The 18,780-nt window shown below is 51.5% G+C and overlaps 1 protein-coding gene across 2 annotated transcripts; it reads right to left on the reverse strand.

Annotated features, from left to right (window-relative positions):
- Positions 1–1,733: 1,733 nt before the first annotated feature.
- ZBTB8B (zinc finger and BTB domain containing 8B) lies at positions 1,734–16,380 on the reverse strand. Of its 2 annotated transcripts, none has more exons than XM_026702735.2 (4): positions 16,052–16,380; positions 13,239–14,217; positions 4,776–4,954; positions 1,734–3,925 (listed from the first exon to the last, which is right to left on the reverse strand). In XM_026702735.2, exons 2-4 carry the CDS (start codon positions 14,185–14,187, stop codon positions 3,626–3,628), a joined length of 1,428 nt encoding a protein of 475 aa, XP_026558520.1. In that variant the 5' UTR covers positions 14,188–14,217; positions 16,052–16,380; the 3' UTR covers positions 1,734–3,625. The 2 variants fall into 2 exon arrangements, with proteins under 2 accessions (XP_026558520.1, XP_087795633.1); XM_087939507.1 differs by having other exon boundaries at positions 16,048–16,136.
- Positions 16,381–18,780: the final 2,400 nt, after the last annotated feature.

Genomic DNA, 18,780 nt, shown 5'->3' on the forward strand with positions numbered 1-18,780 from the left:
GTAGATGCCTGGGCAAACTGTGGCGGTAACTGGTCCTAAGTCTTACAGGGTCCAACTGCAAGACGGGTGCATCTGGCACCGCCATATCGATCAGCTTAGAAGGCGTCGGAGTGTGCCTGCAGATAGCCCTCAAGACGTTCCTGCAACAGAGAAACCGTCGGCGCCCAAAGAAACTTCCCTTGGATCTGACAGGAACGCAAGCCTACCTGAACAGCCACCTGTCCCTTGCCCAGAAACGCCTGAAGTCGAGACGCTAGCTTCGTCGGCACCAGAAGTCGCCCAGCAAGCAGAAAAGTTCCTTCCAGCAGCAGCTTCGTCAGGACTTAGAAGATCTGGCTGCCTGCGCAAGCGCCTGAGTTATCTGAAGGACTACGCATGCTCCGTTCTGGGGGAAAGGAGTGTGGCGTTCGGAAAAGACTGAGCTGAAGTCTTCACTCCGGTCCGTGTTTCCAGCGTGAACACGGACCGTTCCTATTGGCTGATGCCGTTTGACAGCGGGCTATAAAAGGGAGCTGTCAAATGGCATCAGCTGTTGTCCGCCAGCTGGCTGCCTTGTTAGCGCGGCAGCCGCGGCAACCCTTTATTGTTACAATAAAGTAAAAGCTGAAGTTTGCTCCGTGTTTGCCTCAGGTTATTCCGCCGCTCCACAACAGTGGGATGCACAGGTACCCCAATTCCTTGGAACCTGACAATGTAAAGGCAAAGGGAGGGGGAATAAAACAAGTCAAAGTAGCAGCTACACAAAGCAGCGGGGCTGATTGTGTGCTCACATGCTCTATTTTGAACTTTTTCAATAATCATCTTGGGGATGAGCACTTGGGAAGTGCAGGAGCAGAGGAGGGACAATTCTATTTTTAAAGAGCAAGGATATAGTAAGCATGGGTTTTTTAGCCAGCTTTTACAGAGGGTGTGATTAGGGCCAATTTTGGCTTCTGTGTCTTAGGGAGAACTAGAAACCAGGATTTTCTGCTCCTACTACTACGATGGATTGCACTAATGTGTTAGATTAATCTCTGCAATTTCTAGTCCGTACAGCCAGGTGGGAGGTAGTCCAACACACTGGAAAGGACACCAGGTGTACTTAACATGTGGGGAACCCCCTTGGGAGACGGGGGGAGAAGCTGCTTAGAACAGTGGTTGCCAACCAGTGGGCCGGAGACTGCAAAGAAATGTCACCCCCAAAGCAATTAAACCAGGCTGTGCAGGAACAAGGCTGTGCCGCCCACATGGCCCACGGGAACACAAGGCTTGCGTTGCTTGCATTGCAAACATGAGGTAGCGAGGGGACAGGGGAAAGGGTGGAGGGGGGGAACTTGCCCCACTTGCCTTGCCTGGCTTGTTTCCGCTCCTTTCTTCCTCTGCTTTTGGCTACACGCAAGGAAAGCAGCAAAAGTCTTTCTTTTTCTCCCTCAAACTCCTCCAGACATGCGTCTTTGGGACCCCGCAAGGCCTCCTGCTCCAAGAGGCTGCGCTGGCATGACAAGTTTCACAAAGACTCATTTCTGGCAGAATTTGGGGGAGAGAAAGAAAGACTTCTGCTGCTTCTGCTGCTTTCCTTGCATGAAGCCAAAAGTCTCTCTCTCTCTCTCTCTGAGAACGGAGCTGGAAATGGCATCCTGTGATCCCAAATAAAGAATGATCGATCGGTAGGAAAACGGGGTGGGGGATTTTCCTGCAGACTTTTTGGGGGATTTTCCCAGAGTCTGAATACAGAAGCTACAATCCACTACATATGATTTTACACTTTTTATTTTATTTTACACTTTATTGGCTTCTTTTGGTACCTTTGTTCTGTTATATCCAATGTGTTTTGATAGTTCCCCAGCTTGTTTAAATAACCTCTAGAAAATCAATCTGAGGACATAAATTGAGTAATTTCACATTCTATAGGAAACCAAGTCCCTAGTGTATATTTTTAAAACATGGAACATACGCAAGACAAACTTGTAAGACGATACAAATACAGAAACCATCACAACTCACCCATATTACCATGTATCTGTGCAACGAGAGGCACACACCCTGGAGGGAAATGTCCATGGAGATTCTTAGTCATCCAGGTCACGGTTGTCCCGGAGGTGACTTTTTTAAAGAGGCAACTGGACTTTCTGGATTTTCTTTGAAGATGTTTCAATTCTCATCCAAGAAGGTTCTTCAGCTCTGCTCCGTTAAGAAGCTTCTTCTTAAGTGAAACATCTTCAAAGAAAAAGCAGAAAGTCCAGTTGCCTCTTGAAAAAGCACCTTTGGGACATCCTGGAGGGAAGTGGGGCAGTAAACTAAAGAATTGTGGTTCATTGTTGACTCAGTGTTCACAATACAGTCACCACCAGAAAGGGGATCCTTCAAGGGTCCCATTCCTCCCCCCCTCCCCCCCCCCCGGGTCAGGTCCACAATGCGGACCTTCCCGGAAATCTTCACAGCGTTTCCTTTGCAATGCACAAATGCAGAGTGGAGTTCTATTAACTTTGACCCGACAGGCTGATTTCAGGCTCTTTGCTGAGGCATGCCAGAGGTCCCAGCTCAGCCGCCAAGATGCTGGAGCTCTACTCCCCACCTCTGGCTCCGGAGTACCATCGGCTTCCCTCTCACATCTCTTCCTAGAGGTATGGACTATCCGGAGTCATCAATTCAGCTGGTTGTTTTAAGGGCCCTGGTCAACAAGGGGTACCTCCTCTGTGGCAGCGTGTACTGTGTGCATGGGGCCAGCCACACCACCCATCGGCTTTGGGTCCAATACATGAAGGCAGCTGCTGATACCAAGCCAGCCAGGCAGCAAAATATCTTGGTGTTTCAATTGGAGATGCTGAAAAATGAACGTCAGACTTTCTGCTCCGCCCTCAGCAAGTCCTGCCATGAAGCCGCTGCCATGGACACACTGCTCAAGACAAAAGTGCCCCTTCGGTTTGAGCACGAAGCACAGCCGGGCCCGGTGCACGGCAACCCCCAAGGTTGTTTCTCCAGAGATTTGTAAACTTTTTATCTGCCCCGGCTTAAGGCAGAACAGAAGCGTCCATTTAAGTTGCTGTTAAAAATATCTAAAAATTAGGATTCCATTGTGGCAGTTCTTCTTCAATTCAAACTTCAAACTGGTGATGAAGTTTCCAGTTTGTGCATGGACAGAATCGTGTTCTACATTTCTAAGTTAGAATTAAAGATCAGAACGAGGGAGGGAGGGAGGGAGGGAGGGAGGGAGGGAGGGAGGGAGGGAGGGAGGAAGGAAGGAAGGAAGGAAGGAAAGCTTGTCCCCTCAAATCTTTTCTGGATCCTCAAGGAAAAAGCAGCAGCAGGAGGAAAGGGAGGCCGCACCAAGTAAGCAGAGAAGAAGCCAGCTGCAAAAGGCACCCAACTTCTGGAAAGTGCAGCTGGGAGCCCTGTTATTCCCACTTTTGAACCTGGAATCTTTTCCAAATAAGTTGGGCACAGCACCAGACAGACCATTGAAAAAGACATTTCGGAATAACAAAATCCACCTGTGGTCTCCAAAAGAGAATTACATCCATTTATATCAAAAGAACACAACTTCATGCAGTTCTAGGTAACTGTGTTGGTCGACTCATCCATAATCAGGAAAAGGGATTCCCAACCACGCCCCAGCCCCTCCCTCCCCCCTCCCCCCTCCGCACTGCTACATCAGTGCTTCTTCACGGAGGCTCCGCTTATGGTCGGGGTTGGCCTCATCCTCAGGCGGATCATTTTCATCCCCGGATTCAACGTAGATGGGCCAGTCGTTGTCTGGGTCGTTCCTTTCCGGCCCCTCGGAGGAAGGCTCCATGAGGCTGAGGTTGATGGGCCCTGAATCCTCGTGCGTGGTAGTGACGCACGTGCAGCTGTCACACAGGCCAAAGCGACGCAGGCCCTGGGTCAGGCTGCTGGTGAAGGTTCGCCGGCAGCCTTTGCAGATGATGGGCTTGTTAGACTGATGGACCTGGGGAGCCAAGAAGCAAGAAGGATGGTCAGCCACAGAGGGCAGCTGTGGCCAGGAAGGCCCTTGCACAACTTTGGATTGCACACTGGTTAGGCCCATTTCTGGACCAACATGCCCATCTCAGGTCCCCTCCCGTCTGCACCGGCGTAATGCACCCTACACAGGGATGCCCACAAAGAGCCTTCAGAAGCTTCCGTTAGTTCAGAATGCAGCAGCCCAGACCGGCCTGGACTCGTGCATCGGTCACCGTCACCTCCTTTGCAGGAGCCACACTGGCTGCCAACCTGCTCCTGGTCTGATTAAGGTGCTGGTGGTCACTTTTAAAGCCGCACGTGGCCTGGGGCCAGGCTGTTCGAAGGATCCCCTGTAACGTCCCCTCTTCCATCCACCCGGCCCACCCAGACAGGAAGGCAGGGCACGTGACCAGATTGTCAGGCTGAGGCCACCAAAGGCAACCCTCTCGGGGGTGACCCCCTCCTTAAGGACCATCCTTCCCCCAGATTGGCCCCCACCCTTCTGCACGGAGATGGAACGATCAAGGGGTTGGCCTAATTATGCTGCTGCTGCTGCTGCTGCCATGGGAGGCTGAGGGCAGGGGGGAGAATGGGTTGTGTATGTTGATGTTGTGAGCTGCCCAGGGTCACCTGTGTGTCAGTTGGGCGGCCATATAGATTTTACAGTGAACAAACCACACGGCTGATGCCCCAAACTCTGTGTCTCGTCTGCACCAGTCCGAGTCATGCCCAGCCTTTTTCCCCAAAAACCTCCCCAACTCCCACAAGTGGATTGTCAGTTGCAATGGGAACACGGCTTCCCCAGGTGGGTGGGTGCAGCCCAACATGCCACTTACACTCAATGCATGGCTCCGGAGGTGCTCCTGGCGCGTGAAGCGCTTGCCGCAGACTTCGCAGGGGTACGGCCGCTCTCCGGTATGCGAACGGATGTGGCGCTTCAAGATGCCCTTCTGCTTCGCTGTGTAGGGGCAAAAGGGGCACTTGTGCAGCTTGATGGGCACCACCAGGACATCACCTTGGGGGAGGGGAGGACACAGCAGTTGGGACCGTTTCAAAGGGAGGTGTGTGTGTGTGTGTGTGTGTGTTTCCAAAGAGGTGATTTAAAAACAACAGTGCAAATATTGGGGAGAGGGAAGAGAATTCCATTGCTCTCTCTGCTCGCTATTAAGACCATTTTTAAAAAATATATGCGAACATCCCTTGTGGCAGCTGGCACAATGCTGCGACCCAGAAATGAGTGGCAGCAGCCCAGGAAAGCACGGTTCCCTTGGCACAATGTTGTGTTTCAGAAGGAAGGAGATCTGGACCACACACCTTTAAAGAACAGTGATTGGATGGGTGCCTTAAAGGGGGAAACGGGCAGCGAGGCCATTTCCGGAAGCCTTCCTAAACAGGATATGCTTGGCTTGGAGGCTGGGGAGGAGGGCGCTTCTGAACTCTCCCTCACCCCAATGCCAGGGCTTTTCCTCAGGAACCCACGGGGCCTTTTTCTACAGGTAATCCCTGACGTACAACTTTAATGGAGCCCAGAATTTCTGTTGTTAGCCATGACAACCTGATTTTACCACCATTTTTTGTGGCAGCTCTAAAGTGAAGGTGGTGCTTTTGCCAGATACCATTTGTAAAGGCTGGAAAGTGGCATCAAAAATTGTAAATCATGACCACAGATTTGAGCGTAACGTGGCCATGTGCACGCACCACTGTCAGAGCCCCAGAACCAGATCATAAATGTGTTGTATCTTCCCTCTGCCACACGAAGCTCTGAAAACCAATTCAGCTTCTGCTCTCAGGCGAGGCCAAACATGTCACACACCGGGCTGGCATCTGCCTTGGCAGACAGACGCAGGAGAGCACAAGGCCTGACATGGCCACCAGCGAGCTGAGAGTAACAAAACTGGGGGCAAAATGAACCGGGAGCAAATCTGAATAAGAAACTAAGTTTTCAAAGAGCAGGAAATGACAAGCATGTGTACTCTGCACGGGCCCCTCCTGGCTGCCTGGTTCTGGGCCTCACTAGAAATACCTGTTAAAAAAATACCTCACCTGTTTCAGGCAGGTTTCAAGAAGGGGAGCAGGAAGGGGAGCATAAACAAAAAGCATTGGAGGAAAAGTGCAGGAAGTGGAAAGGTAGAGGGGAGCGATAGGATACCTGAAAAGGAGGAGACAGATTAGCCTTCGGAGGCAGACCGGGCAGAAACTCCACCGGAAGGCCCTTTATTGTAAAGCCATTTTCACAGAACCTGAAAGTACATTTCTCCCCCCCATCCTAACTGTGCCACCTGGGTTCCAGAAACTGGGGAGGGGGTTCTTCTGAGCCTTTTGCCCACTTCCCCCGACACCCCCCCAATCTGGGGGCTCTGGTCTGACCGGTCCTTAGGCTGGGTCCCAAGGCTGAGACTCCCAAGGTCTTCCCTACATAACAAGAAGTTAGAAAGAAATGTCAATTTTTCCTTTTCCCAGCTTTTAGGGCATGGAATGATGGCCTCAGGTTTACAGGGAGATAAATTCTGCTTGAGGATTCAAAACCAAAAACAAAAAAAAACCCAACAACCTCATAGGAAAAAGAGAAGTTTGATGGAGTCATGAGATGTTGTTTAATTTACTAAATAAGTACCGTATTTTTTAGAGTGTAGGATGTACTTTTTCCACCTCCAAAAGAAAGGTCTGTTGTTGAAGCCCCGCCCACTCTTTGGCCCCACCCTTCAGCCTCTGCCTCCCAGCAATTTGCCTCCTTGCAGCAAACAGCAAACGATCTGTTTCAGATTCAACACAGCCTGATTAGCACAAGCAGCTGATTGTTGGTTAGATCGGCCTCCCAACGATCAGCTGTTCCAGGCCGCCTCTGTGCACCCCATTTTTGACCTCCACATGCTCAGTTTTGGCCTGCTGCAGGCAGTGGGGATCAGAATGGGCGGAAAATGGGACACGCTGAGGCCAAAAATGGGATGCAGAGGCCAAAAATGGGGCACGTGGAGGGAGCAATAGGCGATGGCAATCCCTGCAGCCTGGAACAGCTGATTGTTGGGAGGCCACTCTGACAATCAGCTACTTGTGCTAATCAGGCTGTGCTGAAGCTGAGCAGGCTGTCTGCTATTTACTGCAAGGAGACAAATGGCTGGGAAGCAGATTTTTTTTTCTAGTTTTCCTCCCCCAAAGCTAGGTGAATCTTACACTAGGAGAGTTTTATACTCCGAAAAATATGATAAGTAAAAAAATTAATGGATGTCCCTCCCCCTCAAGTAGAGGATGGGCAGCCACATGTCACAAATGCTGTCAGGTGGATCCTGCACTGAGCAAGAGGGTGGACTCGCTGACCTCAAAGAGTCTCTTCTAACTCTGGCCCATTCTATTCTGCCTTCCACCTATCCAGGTTTGCATTATTTTGGCCCGGTGCGGCACATGTGGCCCAGGGCTGAGCTCATGTGCACTTCCAGCCTTTTGGAGCCATTCTTCCCCACAGCACCTCACAGAAAGCCATTAATGGCACACGAGCGACCTAAGGTAGCCGCAGTACAAAGACATGCCCCCAAATTACCTGATTTTAGCTCCAGTGAAAACGCTCGGAAGGCTGCTGGGAAGGCTGCTTCCCTTTACAAATTGGCCAGATTCACGCTCTGTGAGGATGATGTACAGCCAGGGGAGGAGGGGGACGGGGAGGGGACACCTGGGCTGCTACAGGGCTGCAGCCTGTTGAGAACTGGGCCGCGGAAGGGACGGGCAGGCCTGCAGAACTTCACCTGAGCACCTGCAGGATTTAGGTTGCAGGTGTGTGAAAGCACTTCCACCTGCCAATGAACAGACTGAAGCCACCGCCGCCACCACGGATCCGTGGAACCAAACAGGTTGGGGACCATGTACAGTGTGCATTCTTTTTAGATATGCCAGAACTATAACTTACAACCGTTTGTTTAGTGACCGTTCGAGGGACAATGGCACTGAAAAAAGTGACTTATGATCGTTTTTCACACTCAAATTTCGGATGCTTGGCCACTGGCATGTATTCATGAAGGCTGCAGTATCCCATAAAATCCCTTTTATGACCTTCTGACGAGCAACTTCCATGGAGAAACCAGATTCACTCAACCATCATGTTACTAACTTAACTGCAGCAACACACTTAGCAACCGGGGCAAGGAAAGTCGTAAAATGAGGCGAACTCCCTTAACAAGTGTCTGGCTTAGCAACAGAAATTTTGGGCTCGATTGTGCTCGTAAGTCGAGGACTACCTGCAACTTTTAAGTTATCCTATATTTTCAATGCTACTTTTTAATGCTACTTTTCACCCTAATATTAGGGTCCCAGCTCTTCTCCTGCGCACCCCAAACTTGGCCACTTCAAGCTGTGTGGGGGATTCTGGGAGCTGAAGCCCAACTGGCTTAAAATGGATTGGGGGGGGCTACCAAAGCAGGCCGGAGTGGGGGACCACCCCCCAAGAACAGGTGAGAGGAAACTGACCACCTCAGGGCAAAGGAAAGGCCAAGAGAAGCTCCTTCCCCAGCAGCGGGGGCCTTTTTCTGGGGAGGAAACGTGAGCGAAGCCCCAGCAAGCCAGCAGAAAGAGAGAAAGCCCATGCAGCCGGCCCCTTGGCCCCCAAAGGCCCCCGGCCTCCTAAAAAAAGGACCAGCAGTAGAGTTGGCAATCGCTCATCTACTTCAGGGCTGTCCAACTCGCGGCCGGTAGGGCAGCTGTGTCACATGCTGGCCCCACCCAGGGCCAGTTTAGTGAAGGGAAAAAAGTCCTGATTAGTGGTGGGATTCAAACATTTTCTACTACTGGTTTTGTGGGCGTGGCAGGGGAAGGATATATTGTAAAATCCCCCTTCCCTCCCCACCCCACTAGCCTGCTTTCCAGCTCCGTTCTCCTGTGCAGGGCAACCAAAGAAAACCCAGCCGATCAGCTGGGACTCGATGGGAGGCAGAGAATAGATTGGGTTGGAGGGGCCAGTCAGAGGTGGGATTGGCCGGTTCTCCAAACTACTCAAAATGTCCTCCACCAGTTCTCCAGAACTGGTCAGAAGCGGCTGAATCCCACCTCTGGTCCCGATACGTCATGTGACACCGCTGTGACGGTGTGAGTATGACATCCCTGGTCTATTTGGTTTCTTTACAGTCCATCTCTCCTCAAGTCAACTCTGGACAGCTTACAAGACTAACAATAAAACCATGAAAAATAAATATTTCTATTAACAGTAAAAATGACAATTAAAAAGACGGGGAAGAAGGGAGCAGGATGCACAGTGGCGGGAGCCGGCATCTTCTCTTAATCCTTCCACCTTCCTTGTGATGCACCTGGGATGGGGGGGGGCTTCAGGCCAGTGGCGGGAGTCCAATTTTTTTACTACCGGTTCTGTGGGTGTGGCTTGGTGGGCGTGGCAGGGGAAATCTCCAGTCGGAGGTGGGATTGGCCGGTTCTCCAAACTACACAAAATTTCCACTACCGGTCAGAACCTGCTGAAGACCACCTCTGCCCCAGGCCCTCACAGAAGGACAGGAGGGTAGAAGCAGCAACAATTCTTTGGAGCAGATAAAGGACAGAGACTGAGAGACCAAGTTGTGAATCAAACAGAGTTTCTTTATCTTGGGCATTTTAAGATGCGTGGACTTCAACTCCCCAAATTCCCCAGCCAGCAGGTCCACATATCTTAAAGTTCCATAAACATTGGCCTTGAGTTGAGGACTACTTTATATACGTATGTTCACGGTCCTAAAGGCACTGAACAAGTGGGAATCTCAAAATATCTAAAGATCCCCTGATACAGAATAGCAGAATTGGAAGGGACTTTGGAGCTTGTTCTGACCAAGGCTTCCCGAGACCGCAATTAAGAACATGCTTAGTTAAAAGGACTTTTGTTTTATTTCAAAGCTGGGAATTATGTTCATTCCCAGCCTGTAATGAGTCCTAAACAGTCCCTGTTAAGTACAGATAAGCATCCACCTTTCTCTCCTTTGAATTGCTACCAACAACTAAAGTGCCCCATGAACTGTAAAAAACCAACCAAAGTACAAAGTCGACACAGAGCTTCAAGGATTGATCTGAACAGAACGAATGTCTTTGCTTCCTGCAAAGGTTCCTGTCCCTTTGCTCCTCCCTTTATGTCTTATGGGAGGGTCCATCGCCTCCAAGCCTTACTCCTGAGTTGCCCCTTTTGTCTCAGCTGTACTTGCTTCTGGCAACCCTGCGCACACGTGCACTGGGAACAGGCTCCCCTGGTTCCTCTGCCTCGCTGCTGCCCACTCCCAGGTGGTCCTGGCCCCATCCCTGCATCGGATGCAGCACCCTAGTCTGAGTCCTCTGCAGACTCCCGGACTGGTCCCCGTTCTTCTCCACCGTCCGATTCTGCTGCCGTCTGCACCGGTGCTGGCGAATCACAACAGAGGTCCATTTCAATCCCCTGCCCATGGCAGGAGACCCTGAAACCATTTTGTCAAATGGCTGTCCAGTCTCTTCTTGAAAACCTTCAGTGAAGGAGCACTCACAACTTCTGGAGACAGAAGACAGTCTACTGATTGAGCGTTCTCACCGTCAGGAAATTTCTCCTTAGTTCTAGATTGACTCACTCTTTTGTAAGTTTCCATCCGTTGCTTTTTGTCCTGCCCTCAGGTCTTTGGAGTACAGGCTAACGCCGCCCCCCGCCCCCTTCTCTGTGACAGCCCCTCAGATATTGGAAGACTGCTATCATGTCACCCCCAATCCATATTAATGTGCACACCATTTCTTCTTCTCTAACACTTAGCTATCTTTGGATTTGTTCAAATGGAGGGCAGTTTCCATTAGGCCAAAACCAGCAAAGCCACAGAAGATAAATACAGTACAAGGATCAGGACTAATCTGATCAACATGATCAACACAGTTAAAGCTCACCGGTCTAATCTGATCAACATGATCAGATTAGACCGGTGAGCTTTAACTGTGTTAAAGTCCCTTATAACAGGTATATTTAATCTTTCTTGGATTATTCTTCTTTGGTGTCATTCATGTTTCATACACAGTTTTACAGAACAAACTTTTAAAAGGTACTATGATAACAGATTAACGGATTTGGAAGGGATCTTGTAGGTCATCTAGTCCAACCCCTCGCCCAAGCAGGAAACCCTACACCATTTCGGACAGATGGCAGTCCGGTCTCTTCTTTAATGCCTCCAATGATGGTGCACCCATAACTTCTGAAGGCCAGCTGTTCCATTGGTTGATTGCTTCCACTGTCAGAAAATGTCTCATTTCCAGATTGAATCTCTCCTTGATCAGTTTCCATCCTTTTCTCCTTGTCTGGCCTTCAGGTGCCTTGGAAAAAGCTTGACCCCCTCCTCCTCTCTGGGGCAGCCCCTCGGATATTGGAACACTGCTCTTATTTCTTCCCAGGTCCTTCTCTTCACTAGACTAGCCAGGCCCAGTTCCTGTAACCCAGGGGTCTTCAAACTTGACAGCTTTAAGACTTGTGGACTTCAACTCCCAGAATTCCTCCTCCAGTCATGTTAGCTCAGGAATTCTAGGAGTTGAAGTCCACAAGTCTTAAAGTGGCCAAGTTGGAAGACCCTGGCTATAACCGTTCTTCATGTTTTAGCCCCCAGCCCTTCATCATCCTGGTTGCTCTTTGCACTTTTTCTAGAGTCTCAACATCTTTTTTATAGTGTGGTGACCAAAACTGATAAGTCAGTTTCAGCCTTGAAATGAAGGAATTAAACCAATGGAGATTCTCTGTAATCCAGGCCATGGTTGTCCCAAAGGTAGTTTTCTAAGGTGAAGAAGCTTCTTGGACGAGAAGCTAAATGTCTTCGAAGAAAAACCAGAAAGGCCAGTTGCCTCTTAGAAAAGTATCTTTGGGAGAATGAAGCCAAGTTTTATTGCTAGTAGATGGCAACTGAAGCTCAGATGCAAGCATTTCATGGACCAAAGATACAATTTCTGAAATGTGTGGTTTTTTAAAAAATCTTTATAGTTTTAAAAATGGCTGCTTGGCGACTTTTCTGCCTATGCTCGAAAGTCCCTTATTCTTCGGCTGAAGAAAATGTTCCCTCGGAGGCGTGAAAGGAGATTTTGTTAGAAAGAACTATCAACCCCAATTAGTCCATGCTGCCTGGACTAATGCAAAATATGCATGCCCACAGAGTCCTTTCTAGACTAGGTAGATTAGATTTCCTCTGAAGTCATCCACTGGATCTGCATTAAAGGACTGCATTGTCCGCCACCCATAGTCACTTTGGACAATAAGATGGGTGACATACAAATTTAATCAATCACTCAATCAAACATCTTTCAAAGTCAGTATCAAAAAGCACACAACTCCAACGTCCAATTTCAATTTCTGTAAGTTGCAGAATTCCAGAAGATGGACATCCCTTCCTCAAAAGGGAATATTTACCGGTAGCTTCATCAACAGCTCAACTAGACCTTGTCCCTAGGTGGTTTATGGCTGCATCCCACAGACAGGCAGGGCTCCTCTCAGAATGCCGGAGTCTGCTCTTCCACGCAAGAGCCTTTGCGTCCAGTAGAACCATTTCAAGGTATCCTCAACTGTTTGTGCCTTCTGCATGATCTCTGAACAACTGGAAAGCACTTTTAAACCCAAGACTTATCATAACTGGAGACAGTGGGTTTAGGGCAGTTACAAAAGCAGCAGAATGAATTAATGAATGTTTTCATTTTATGACATGTAATTCTCCCTTCGTCATAACCTGCCCATCGTCTTTGGGAAGGGGCACAAGGAAAATGACGCAGAAGGAAGAATCCCAACACAAATACAGGGATTCCCCAACTTACATCCACAACCGGGGCCAGAATTTCCATTGCTAAGCAAAACACTGCAGCTGTTAAGTGAATCATACAAATATTAAGCCAACCTAGCTTTACTGGAAGCCAGCTGGGAAGCTCACCAAGAACCGTCCCACGAGACCAGGACACGGCAAGTGCCATGAACACAGGCCTGTTGCCCAGCACCCGAATACTGATCAGATCACGGTGGGACTGCTGTGATAGTCGGAAGTGTGAGGATCGGTAGCAAGTCACCTTTTTCAGTGCAGTTGTAACATCAATCATTAAACAAATGGTCATATGTCAAGGACTACCTTATTAAATACTTGTTGAAGTCTATACCTTTCCAGAAGCTTTAGATTGTGGAATTAAGATTCATTCTTCCTTTCAAAAGCCAGCCGTTTTGATGCACTTTATTACCTCAATTCCACACAGGAAAGAAAAACACTGAGTTGGAAAACAAGCCCCTTGGAGGGAGGGGGAGAGGGGAGGGAGGGAGGGGGAGAGGGGAGGGAGGGAGGGAGGGAGGAGCTGCGTCATACTCCTCTTACCTGTGTCCTCTCCATACCAGTCGTTGTGAAGGTCCATCATGGAGCTCATGGGCAAGCCGGCATCTTCTGGCCGGCCCTCAAAGCCACGCCCAAAAGGGTGGACCATCTCGTCTTTCCTTTGGGAGGCGCTATTGCGCAGCAAGGCTTCGAGAACCTGCTTCATGTGGTAGCTGCTGCAGGCCAGGTCCATGGCCTGCCCCCCGTGAAGCCCCTCTTCGATCTGCTCGATGGTCAAGGAAGTGGGGTACTGCTGCAGCCGTTCCCCAACTTCCACCTCGTCCACGTCAAACTCAACCTTTGGCTCTATTGCCTTGGGTGCCGAGGAGCTGGTGTCATCTGGAGACTGGCGGCCAGCGGGGTCCCTGGCCAGGAGGTCCAGGTGATGGTGGCAGCTGCTGCCATCCCCGCAGGGGGGAGGCCCTTGTGGGCAGTCCGGGACGCCATCCTTGTCCTGCAGAGAGGAAGCGGAGGCTGAGCACCGGGCCTTGGCACCGCAGGATGGGCCCTGGCAGGCAGAGCTGGCGGAGCTCCTGCTGTCTGCCTGGTAGAAGGCAGCTTCTCGCTCGATCTTCCTGCAGATGTCCAACGATGACCGGATGTACGTCTTGCAGAAGTTGACCACGTCAGTCATCTGCAAGTAGCTGGCGGCGGACATGACCTCAATCACATTTTCCCCACAAAGATCCAGCTTACCTGAATAAAGGAAGTCCAGGATAACGGAGAAGGCCTCCGAGGTCACAATGTCCAGGGAAGCTGTGCTGTGCCGGCCACTGTCCTGAATGTAGTGGATCAACAGAGCTCGGAAGTAGCCGCTGTTGGCAAAGAGAATGTTCTTGTGGGCCTTGAAAATCCTCCCTTCCACTATGATGCTGCAGTCGCAAAAGAAGTCCCTCTTCCGCTGCTCGTTCAGCTCGCTCAGGAGTTTGGCATAGTACGACTGCATCTCCATGGCTCTGCAGCTTGGAGCGGTCAGGGAGCCCTGCAAGGAAAAGGAGGACCAACCGAGGTCAGGCCGCTCCAGGGCCAAGCCAAGGCCACCTCCTTCTTGGAGGGCTTCGAAGGGCTGTGGATGGAGAAGCCGCAGTGGGAATCCTACGTCACCAGGAGCCTCTTTCCTCTCTCAGTTCCGTACTCTGTCTAGTCCAGGTTTTCTCAGCTTCGGCCATTTTAAGATGCGTGAACTTCAATTCCCAGAATACCCAAGCACCGACTGCTGGCCGTGGAATTCTGGGAGTTGAAGTTTATACATCTCAAAATGGCCCAGGCTGAGAAACACTCACCGGGATTATCACACCTGGATGGCTGTGGCTGCAAGGCAGGCATCGAGTTGACTTAGGAGTTCCCACCCAAACTTTGGCTTATTTCTGGGCAACCCAATAACTGGATGCAGAAACTCCTTGAGCTCCTGGGGGAGCCAAGAAGAAACAAGAATCCTCTCCCCTCCCTCCTTCTGCTTCCACCTTCTTGCCTTCTCCTTCTGCTCCTAGGGGTCGCCTGCAACATGGTTCTTTCCTAAACCAAGTGGGAGACTTCCCAGGATTGTCCCTTTCACACACACACACACACACACACACACACACACACACACACACACACCCAAAACCTCCATGGGTGACCAGCCCGTCCTAGGAACAAAAACCTCCGACACTGCCAGAAAGAAAAAGACACACATCCCAACACCTGGAGCCTGGCAATCCCCCCCTTCTTCTGTTATCCTTGTAAGATTTTCCCTTCCCATTTTCCCTTCCAGAACCTCCATCCCTCCCTCCCTCCAAGCAGCTGCAGGCTGGCTATTTCTCCTCCAAGGGGATTTCTTTTCCTGACTAAGGCAACCTCCAGGGTTTTCCACTTCTGTCTCTGCAACAACAAGAACGGTGCCAGATGAAAGGGGTCCGAGCCCCAACATCTCACGGGGCCGGTTTTGCAGGCAAAGAAGATAGGGCAATTCAGCCCCACTTCTGGGCCTTGGCTGACCTTTGTAAGGGACCCCCCTTGCTGTAATATTATAGACACAGAGATGATGGTTTCCTCCTCCAGGTTAGGAGTCCTTGGATTCCTTCTGCCTGGACTTGGAAGCAAAAGCTGCCATGGGACCTGGAAGCCCCACGGAGCCCACGCCTCTCAAAAGGCAGAATTGGGGAGTCTTTCACAAACACCCCAAACAGCAGGGCAGATGCTTAGCCCTTTGTCTAAAGGAGCCATGCAGCACTGAGTCCTTCCCATTCATTTGGGTTAGGGGCACAACAGGGGTTAGACTTTCAGCACTGGACATTTACAGTCAAGGCTACACCACAAGTTCAGAGGAATGAACGGCCTGTGGAGACACAGCAGCTCTTCCTAGGTGCAGAACTGCTGGGGAGACAGCTTTTGGCGCCCCTGCTTCAAACCATGGTCTAACGAACCATGGTTTCTTCAATAAACCTGCATTCGTCCCACCAACCCCAGCCAGGAGGGCTCCCTGGCGCTCTCGGAGCTTTACTGAACACCATCAGTCCGGGGGCTCCGCAGTGGCATCGCAGCCTCTGCCCTGCCCGGGGCTCGTCATCCGCGGACCTTGCAAGCCACGAGGGGCCGGGAGGAGGAGGTTCGGCCCCGCCCGGTGGCTGGAAGGCAGTGGAGTGGCCAGGAGCGCGGCGGGGCCGAAGCCAAAGAGGCGCTTCCCTCCCGACGCGCCCCTCGCGGACCTGCCGGGAGACGGACGCCCAGCCGCGCCGCCCGCTGCCTTCCTTCGGCGCTGCCCCGCCTCCCCGCCAGGCGCAGCGCGGGGTCCCGGAAGGTCCTCTAGCCCGACCCCGCACGAGGAGAATACTTACCGCCGTCCCAGCGATGCTGCGCCCGCAAGTGAGGGGGGCAGGCCGGCTTGCAGGAGGAGGTCACCCGGCCCGGCAGCCTCCGGAGGGAGGGCGGGAGCCGCCCTCCTGGCCGGCCGAGCAGCGCGGCCTCACCTGCCTCGCCCCGCCGCGGCTGTTGCTGCTGCTGCTGCTGCTTGCCTGCCGCCCCCCCGCAGGCGCTCCCAGGCGGGCACGCGCGCGCAGAGGCGCAAGGCAGGGGCGCCGGCAGCCAGCCCGGGGGAAGGGGCCGCCGCCGCCCACCCTACTCGGCGCCAATCGCCCGCGGAGCCCCCGGGACTCGCCGTCTCCTCGGCCGGGGCTGGAGTGGCGGAGAAAGGCTGGCCTTTGAGGCGGCGGCGGCGAGGAGGGGAGTCCGGTGGGGCGGGGCTCCTCCGAGCGACACTCCGCCTTCATCGCAACGGCTCAGCAAATTGAAGAAGGTGGACCTCCAAGGCGTCAGGCTGGCTCGGGGACTCTGGGAGTTGAAGTCCAGGTGTCTTAAAAGTCGCTGGAGTCTCAGGACCTCCGGCTTCAAGGGGGACGCTTCTTGCCTCAGAGGCCTTTGGCACGCCAGTCTGTAGGAAATGCTCGTTAACCCGCTCTGGGATTAAACAAAGGGTCCCCAAACTTGGCCCCTTTAAGATTCGTGGACTTCAACTCCCAGAATTCTCCAGCCAGCATAGATGGGAGTTGAAGTCCACAAGTCTTAAAGGGGCCAAGTTTGAGGACCCCTGGGTCAAGCCAAAGGCAGTGGGGCAGCTCTTCAAGGACCCCCCTGGTCTTGGCTTCCAGGTGCAATTCAAGGTGCTGGTTGTTACCTTGAAGGCCCTTCAGGGCTCAGGATGGACTTACTTACAGCACCATCTCCCCCACGGGGGCCTACCTGTAGAGGCAGGTCTGTCAGGAGAGGCACATGGTAGGTGCCACCTGTAAGAGAGGCTCCCTGGCCCAACCCTGGAGGGCCTTTTCAGCTGTGGCGCTCACCTATTGGAACATGCCCCCCCAACCCGCTGGCCTTGGCAAGGCATAAGCCAGGGGTCCCCAAACTTGGCCACTTTCAAGACTTGTGGACTTCAACTCCCAGAATAGGGCCTCTGGCTTGAACAGGGGTTGGACTAGAGGACCTCCAAGGTCCCTTCCAACCCTATGATCATATACTCTTTATCAACTATGCTGGCTGGAGAATTCTGGGGGGTGAAGTCCACAAGCCTTAAAGTGGCCAAGTTTGGAGACCGCTGGATTAAAGCTTATAATGCTGGCTGGGGAATTCTGGGAATTGAAGCAGTGGTGGATTCAATTTTTTTTACTACCGGTTCTGTGGGCATGGCTTGGTGGACGTAGCAGGGGAAGGAGACTGTAAAATCTCCAGTCAGAGGTGATATTTGCCGGTTCTCCGAACTACTCAAAATTTCCACTACCGGTTCTCCAGAACTGGTCAGAACCAGCTGATTCATCACCTTTACCAATTTGATCTTCAACAACCCCATCTATCGTGTGGTGGGCTGCAGATTTTTTAACAACCTATTCTCTGGCTGGGTAGGCATGGCCAGTTGGTCATGTGACTGGGTGGGTGATGTCACTCATCACACCCAGCCCAGTAGTGGGATTCAATTTTTTAAACTACCGGTTCTGTGGGCGTGGCTTGGGGGGGCGTGGCAGGGGAAGGAGACTGTAAAATCTCCAGTCAGAGGTGGTATTGGCCGGTTCTCTGAACTACTCAAAATTTCCACTACCAGTTTTCCAGAACTGGTCAGAACCTGCTGAATACCATCTCTGATCCAGCCCCACCTCCCGGCCACTCACCTCAAAGGAACAGGCAGGAGTCAGCCAGTTGGAGCTAATCCCATCCCTGGCTGGCCCCGCCCACACCCATTTTTTGGTCATTTTCGGGTCATTTTCAGGCCGATTTTGGCTGGGAAACAGCCCAGAAAAAAGGCCATTATTCAGGCTGTTCTCAGGCCATCTTTTGGGCAGTTTTCAGGCCGTTTTTTGCCCCCAAAACAGCTGAAAATGGCCCGAAAAATAGGCGGAGTCTTTGGGTCCAGACAGTGGTCCGATTTCTGGTTCTCCGAACCGTGTAGAATCGGAACAAGGGGTTCAGGCGACCCTGTCCGAACCCGCAGCAGCCCAGCTCTGGAATTGGGCATGTCTAGTCTAATGAAAAGAAGGACGACAGGAAGGACTATAGCAGTACTCCAGTGTTTGGGAGGCTGCCCCAAAGAAGCGTGTGTGTGTGTCTGTGTCTGTGTCTGTGTGTGTGTGTGTGTGTGTGTGTGTGTGTGTGTCAGACTATTTCCCAAAAGACCAGAAGGCAAGGCAAGAACAAGCTTGTGTTCTGGTTGTCAAACTCCCATGGGGCCATGCAGGGGCAACTTTGTAGATTGGCTTGGTTGACTCTTGCTGGGTGATGATGTAATGAAAGGGCTTTGGGCAATTCCTATTATGGGTCTGCCTGAAGGAGGTAGATCTTTGTTATGTAGAATAGACTGGCCCAGGCCTTAGTGGCCCATTGACAAAGGTGTGGGGGCTGAGTTTCTGCCTCTTTGAGTTTCTACTTCTCTTTTAGGGGAAATATTCTGCCCTTTTAGTATATCCTAAAATATTTCATTTTCCTAGGAGGGCGTGGGAGCTAACTTCCAACAAGGGTAAGAAGCATTTTTGTCTCACCCTTCATTTAGTTTACTTTACTTTATTGTCATTGCACCTCGTAG

The sequence above is a fragment of the Pseudonaja textilis genome, chromosome 10 (genome assembly GCF_049901715.1).
Source record: "Pseudonaja textilis isolate UNSWEBS1 chromosome 10, rPseTex1.2, whole genome shotgun sequence".
NCBI classification, from domain to species: Eukaryota; Metazoa; Chordata; class Lepidosauria; order Squamata; family Elapidae; genus Pseudonaja; species Pseudonaja textilis.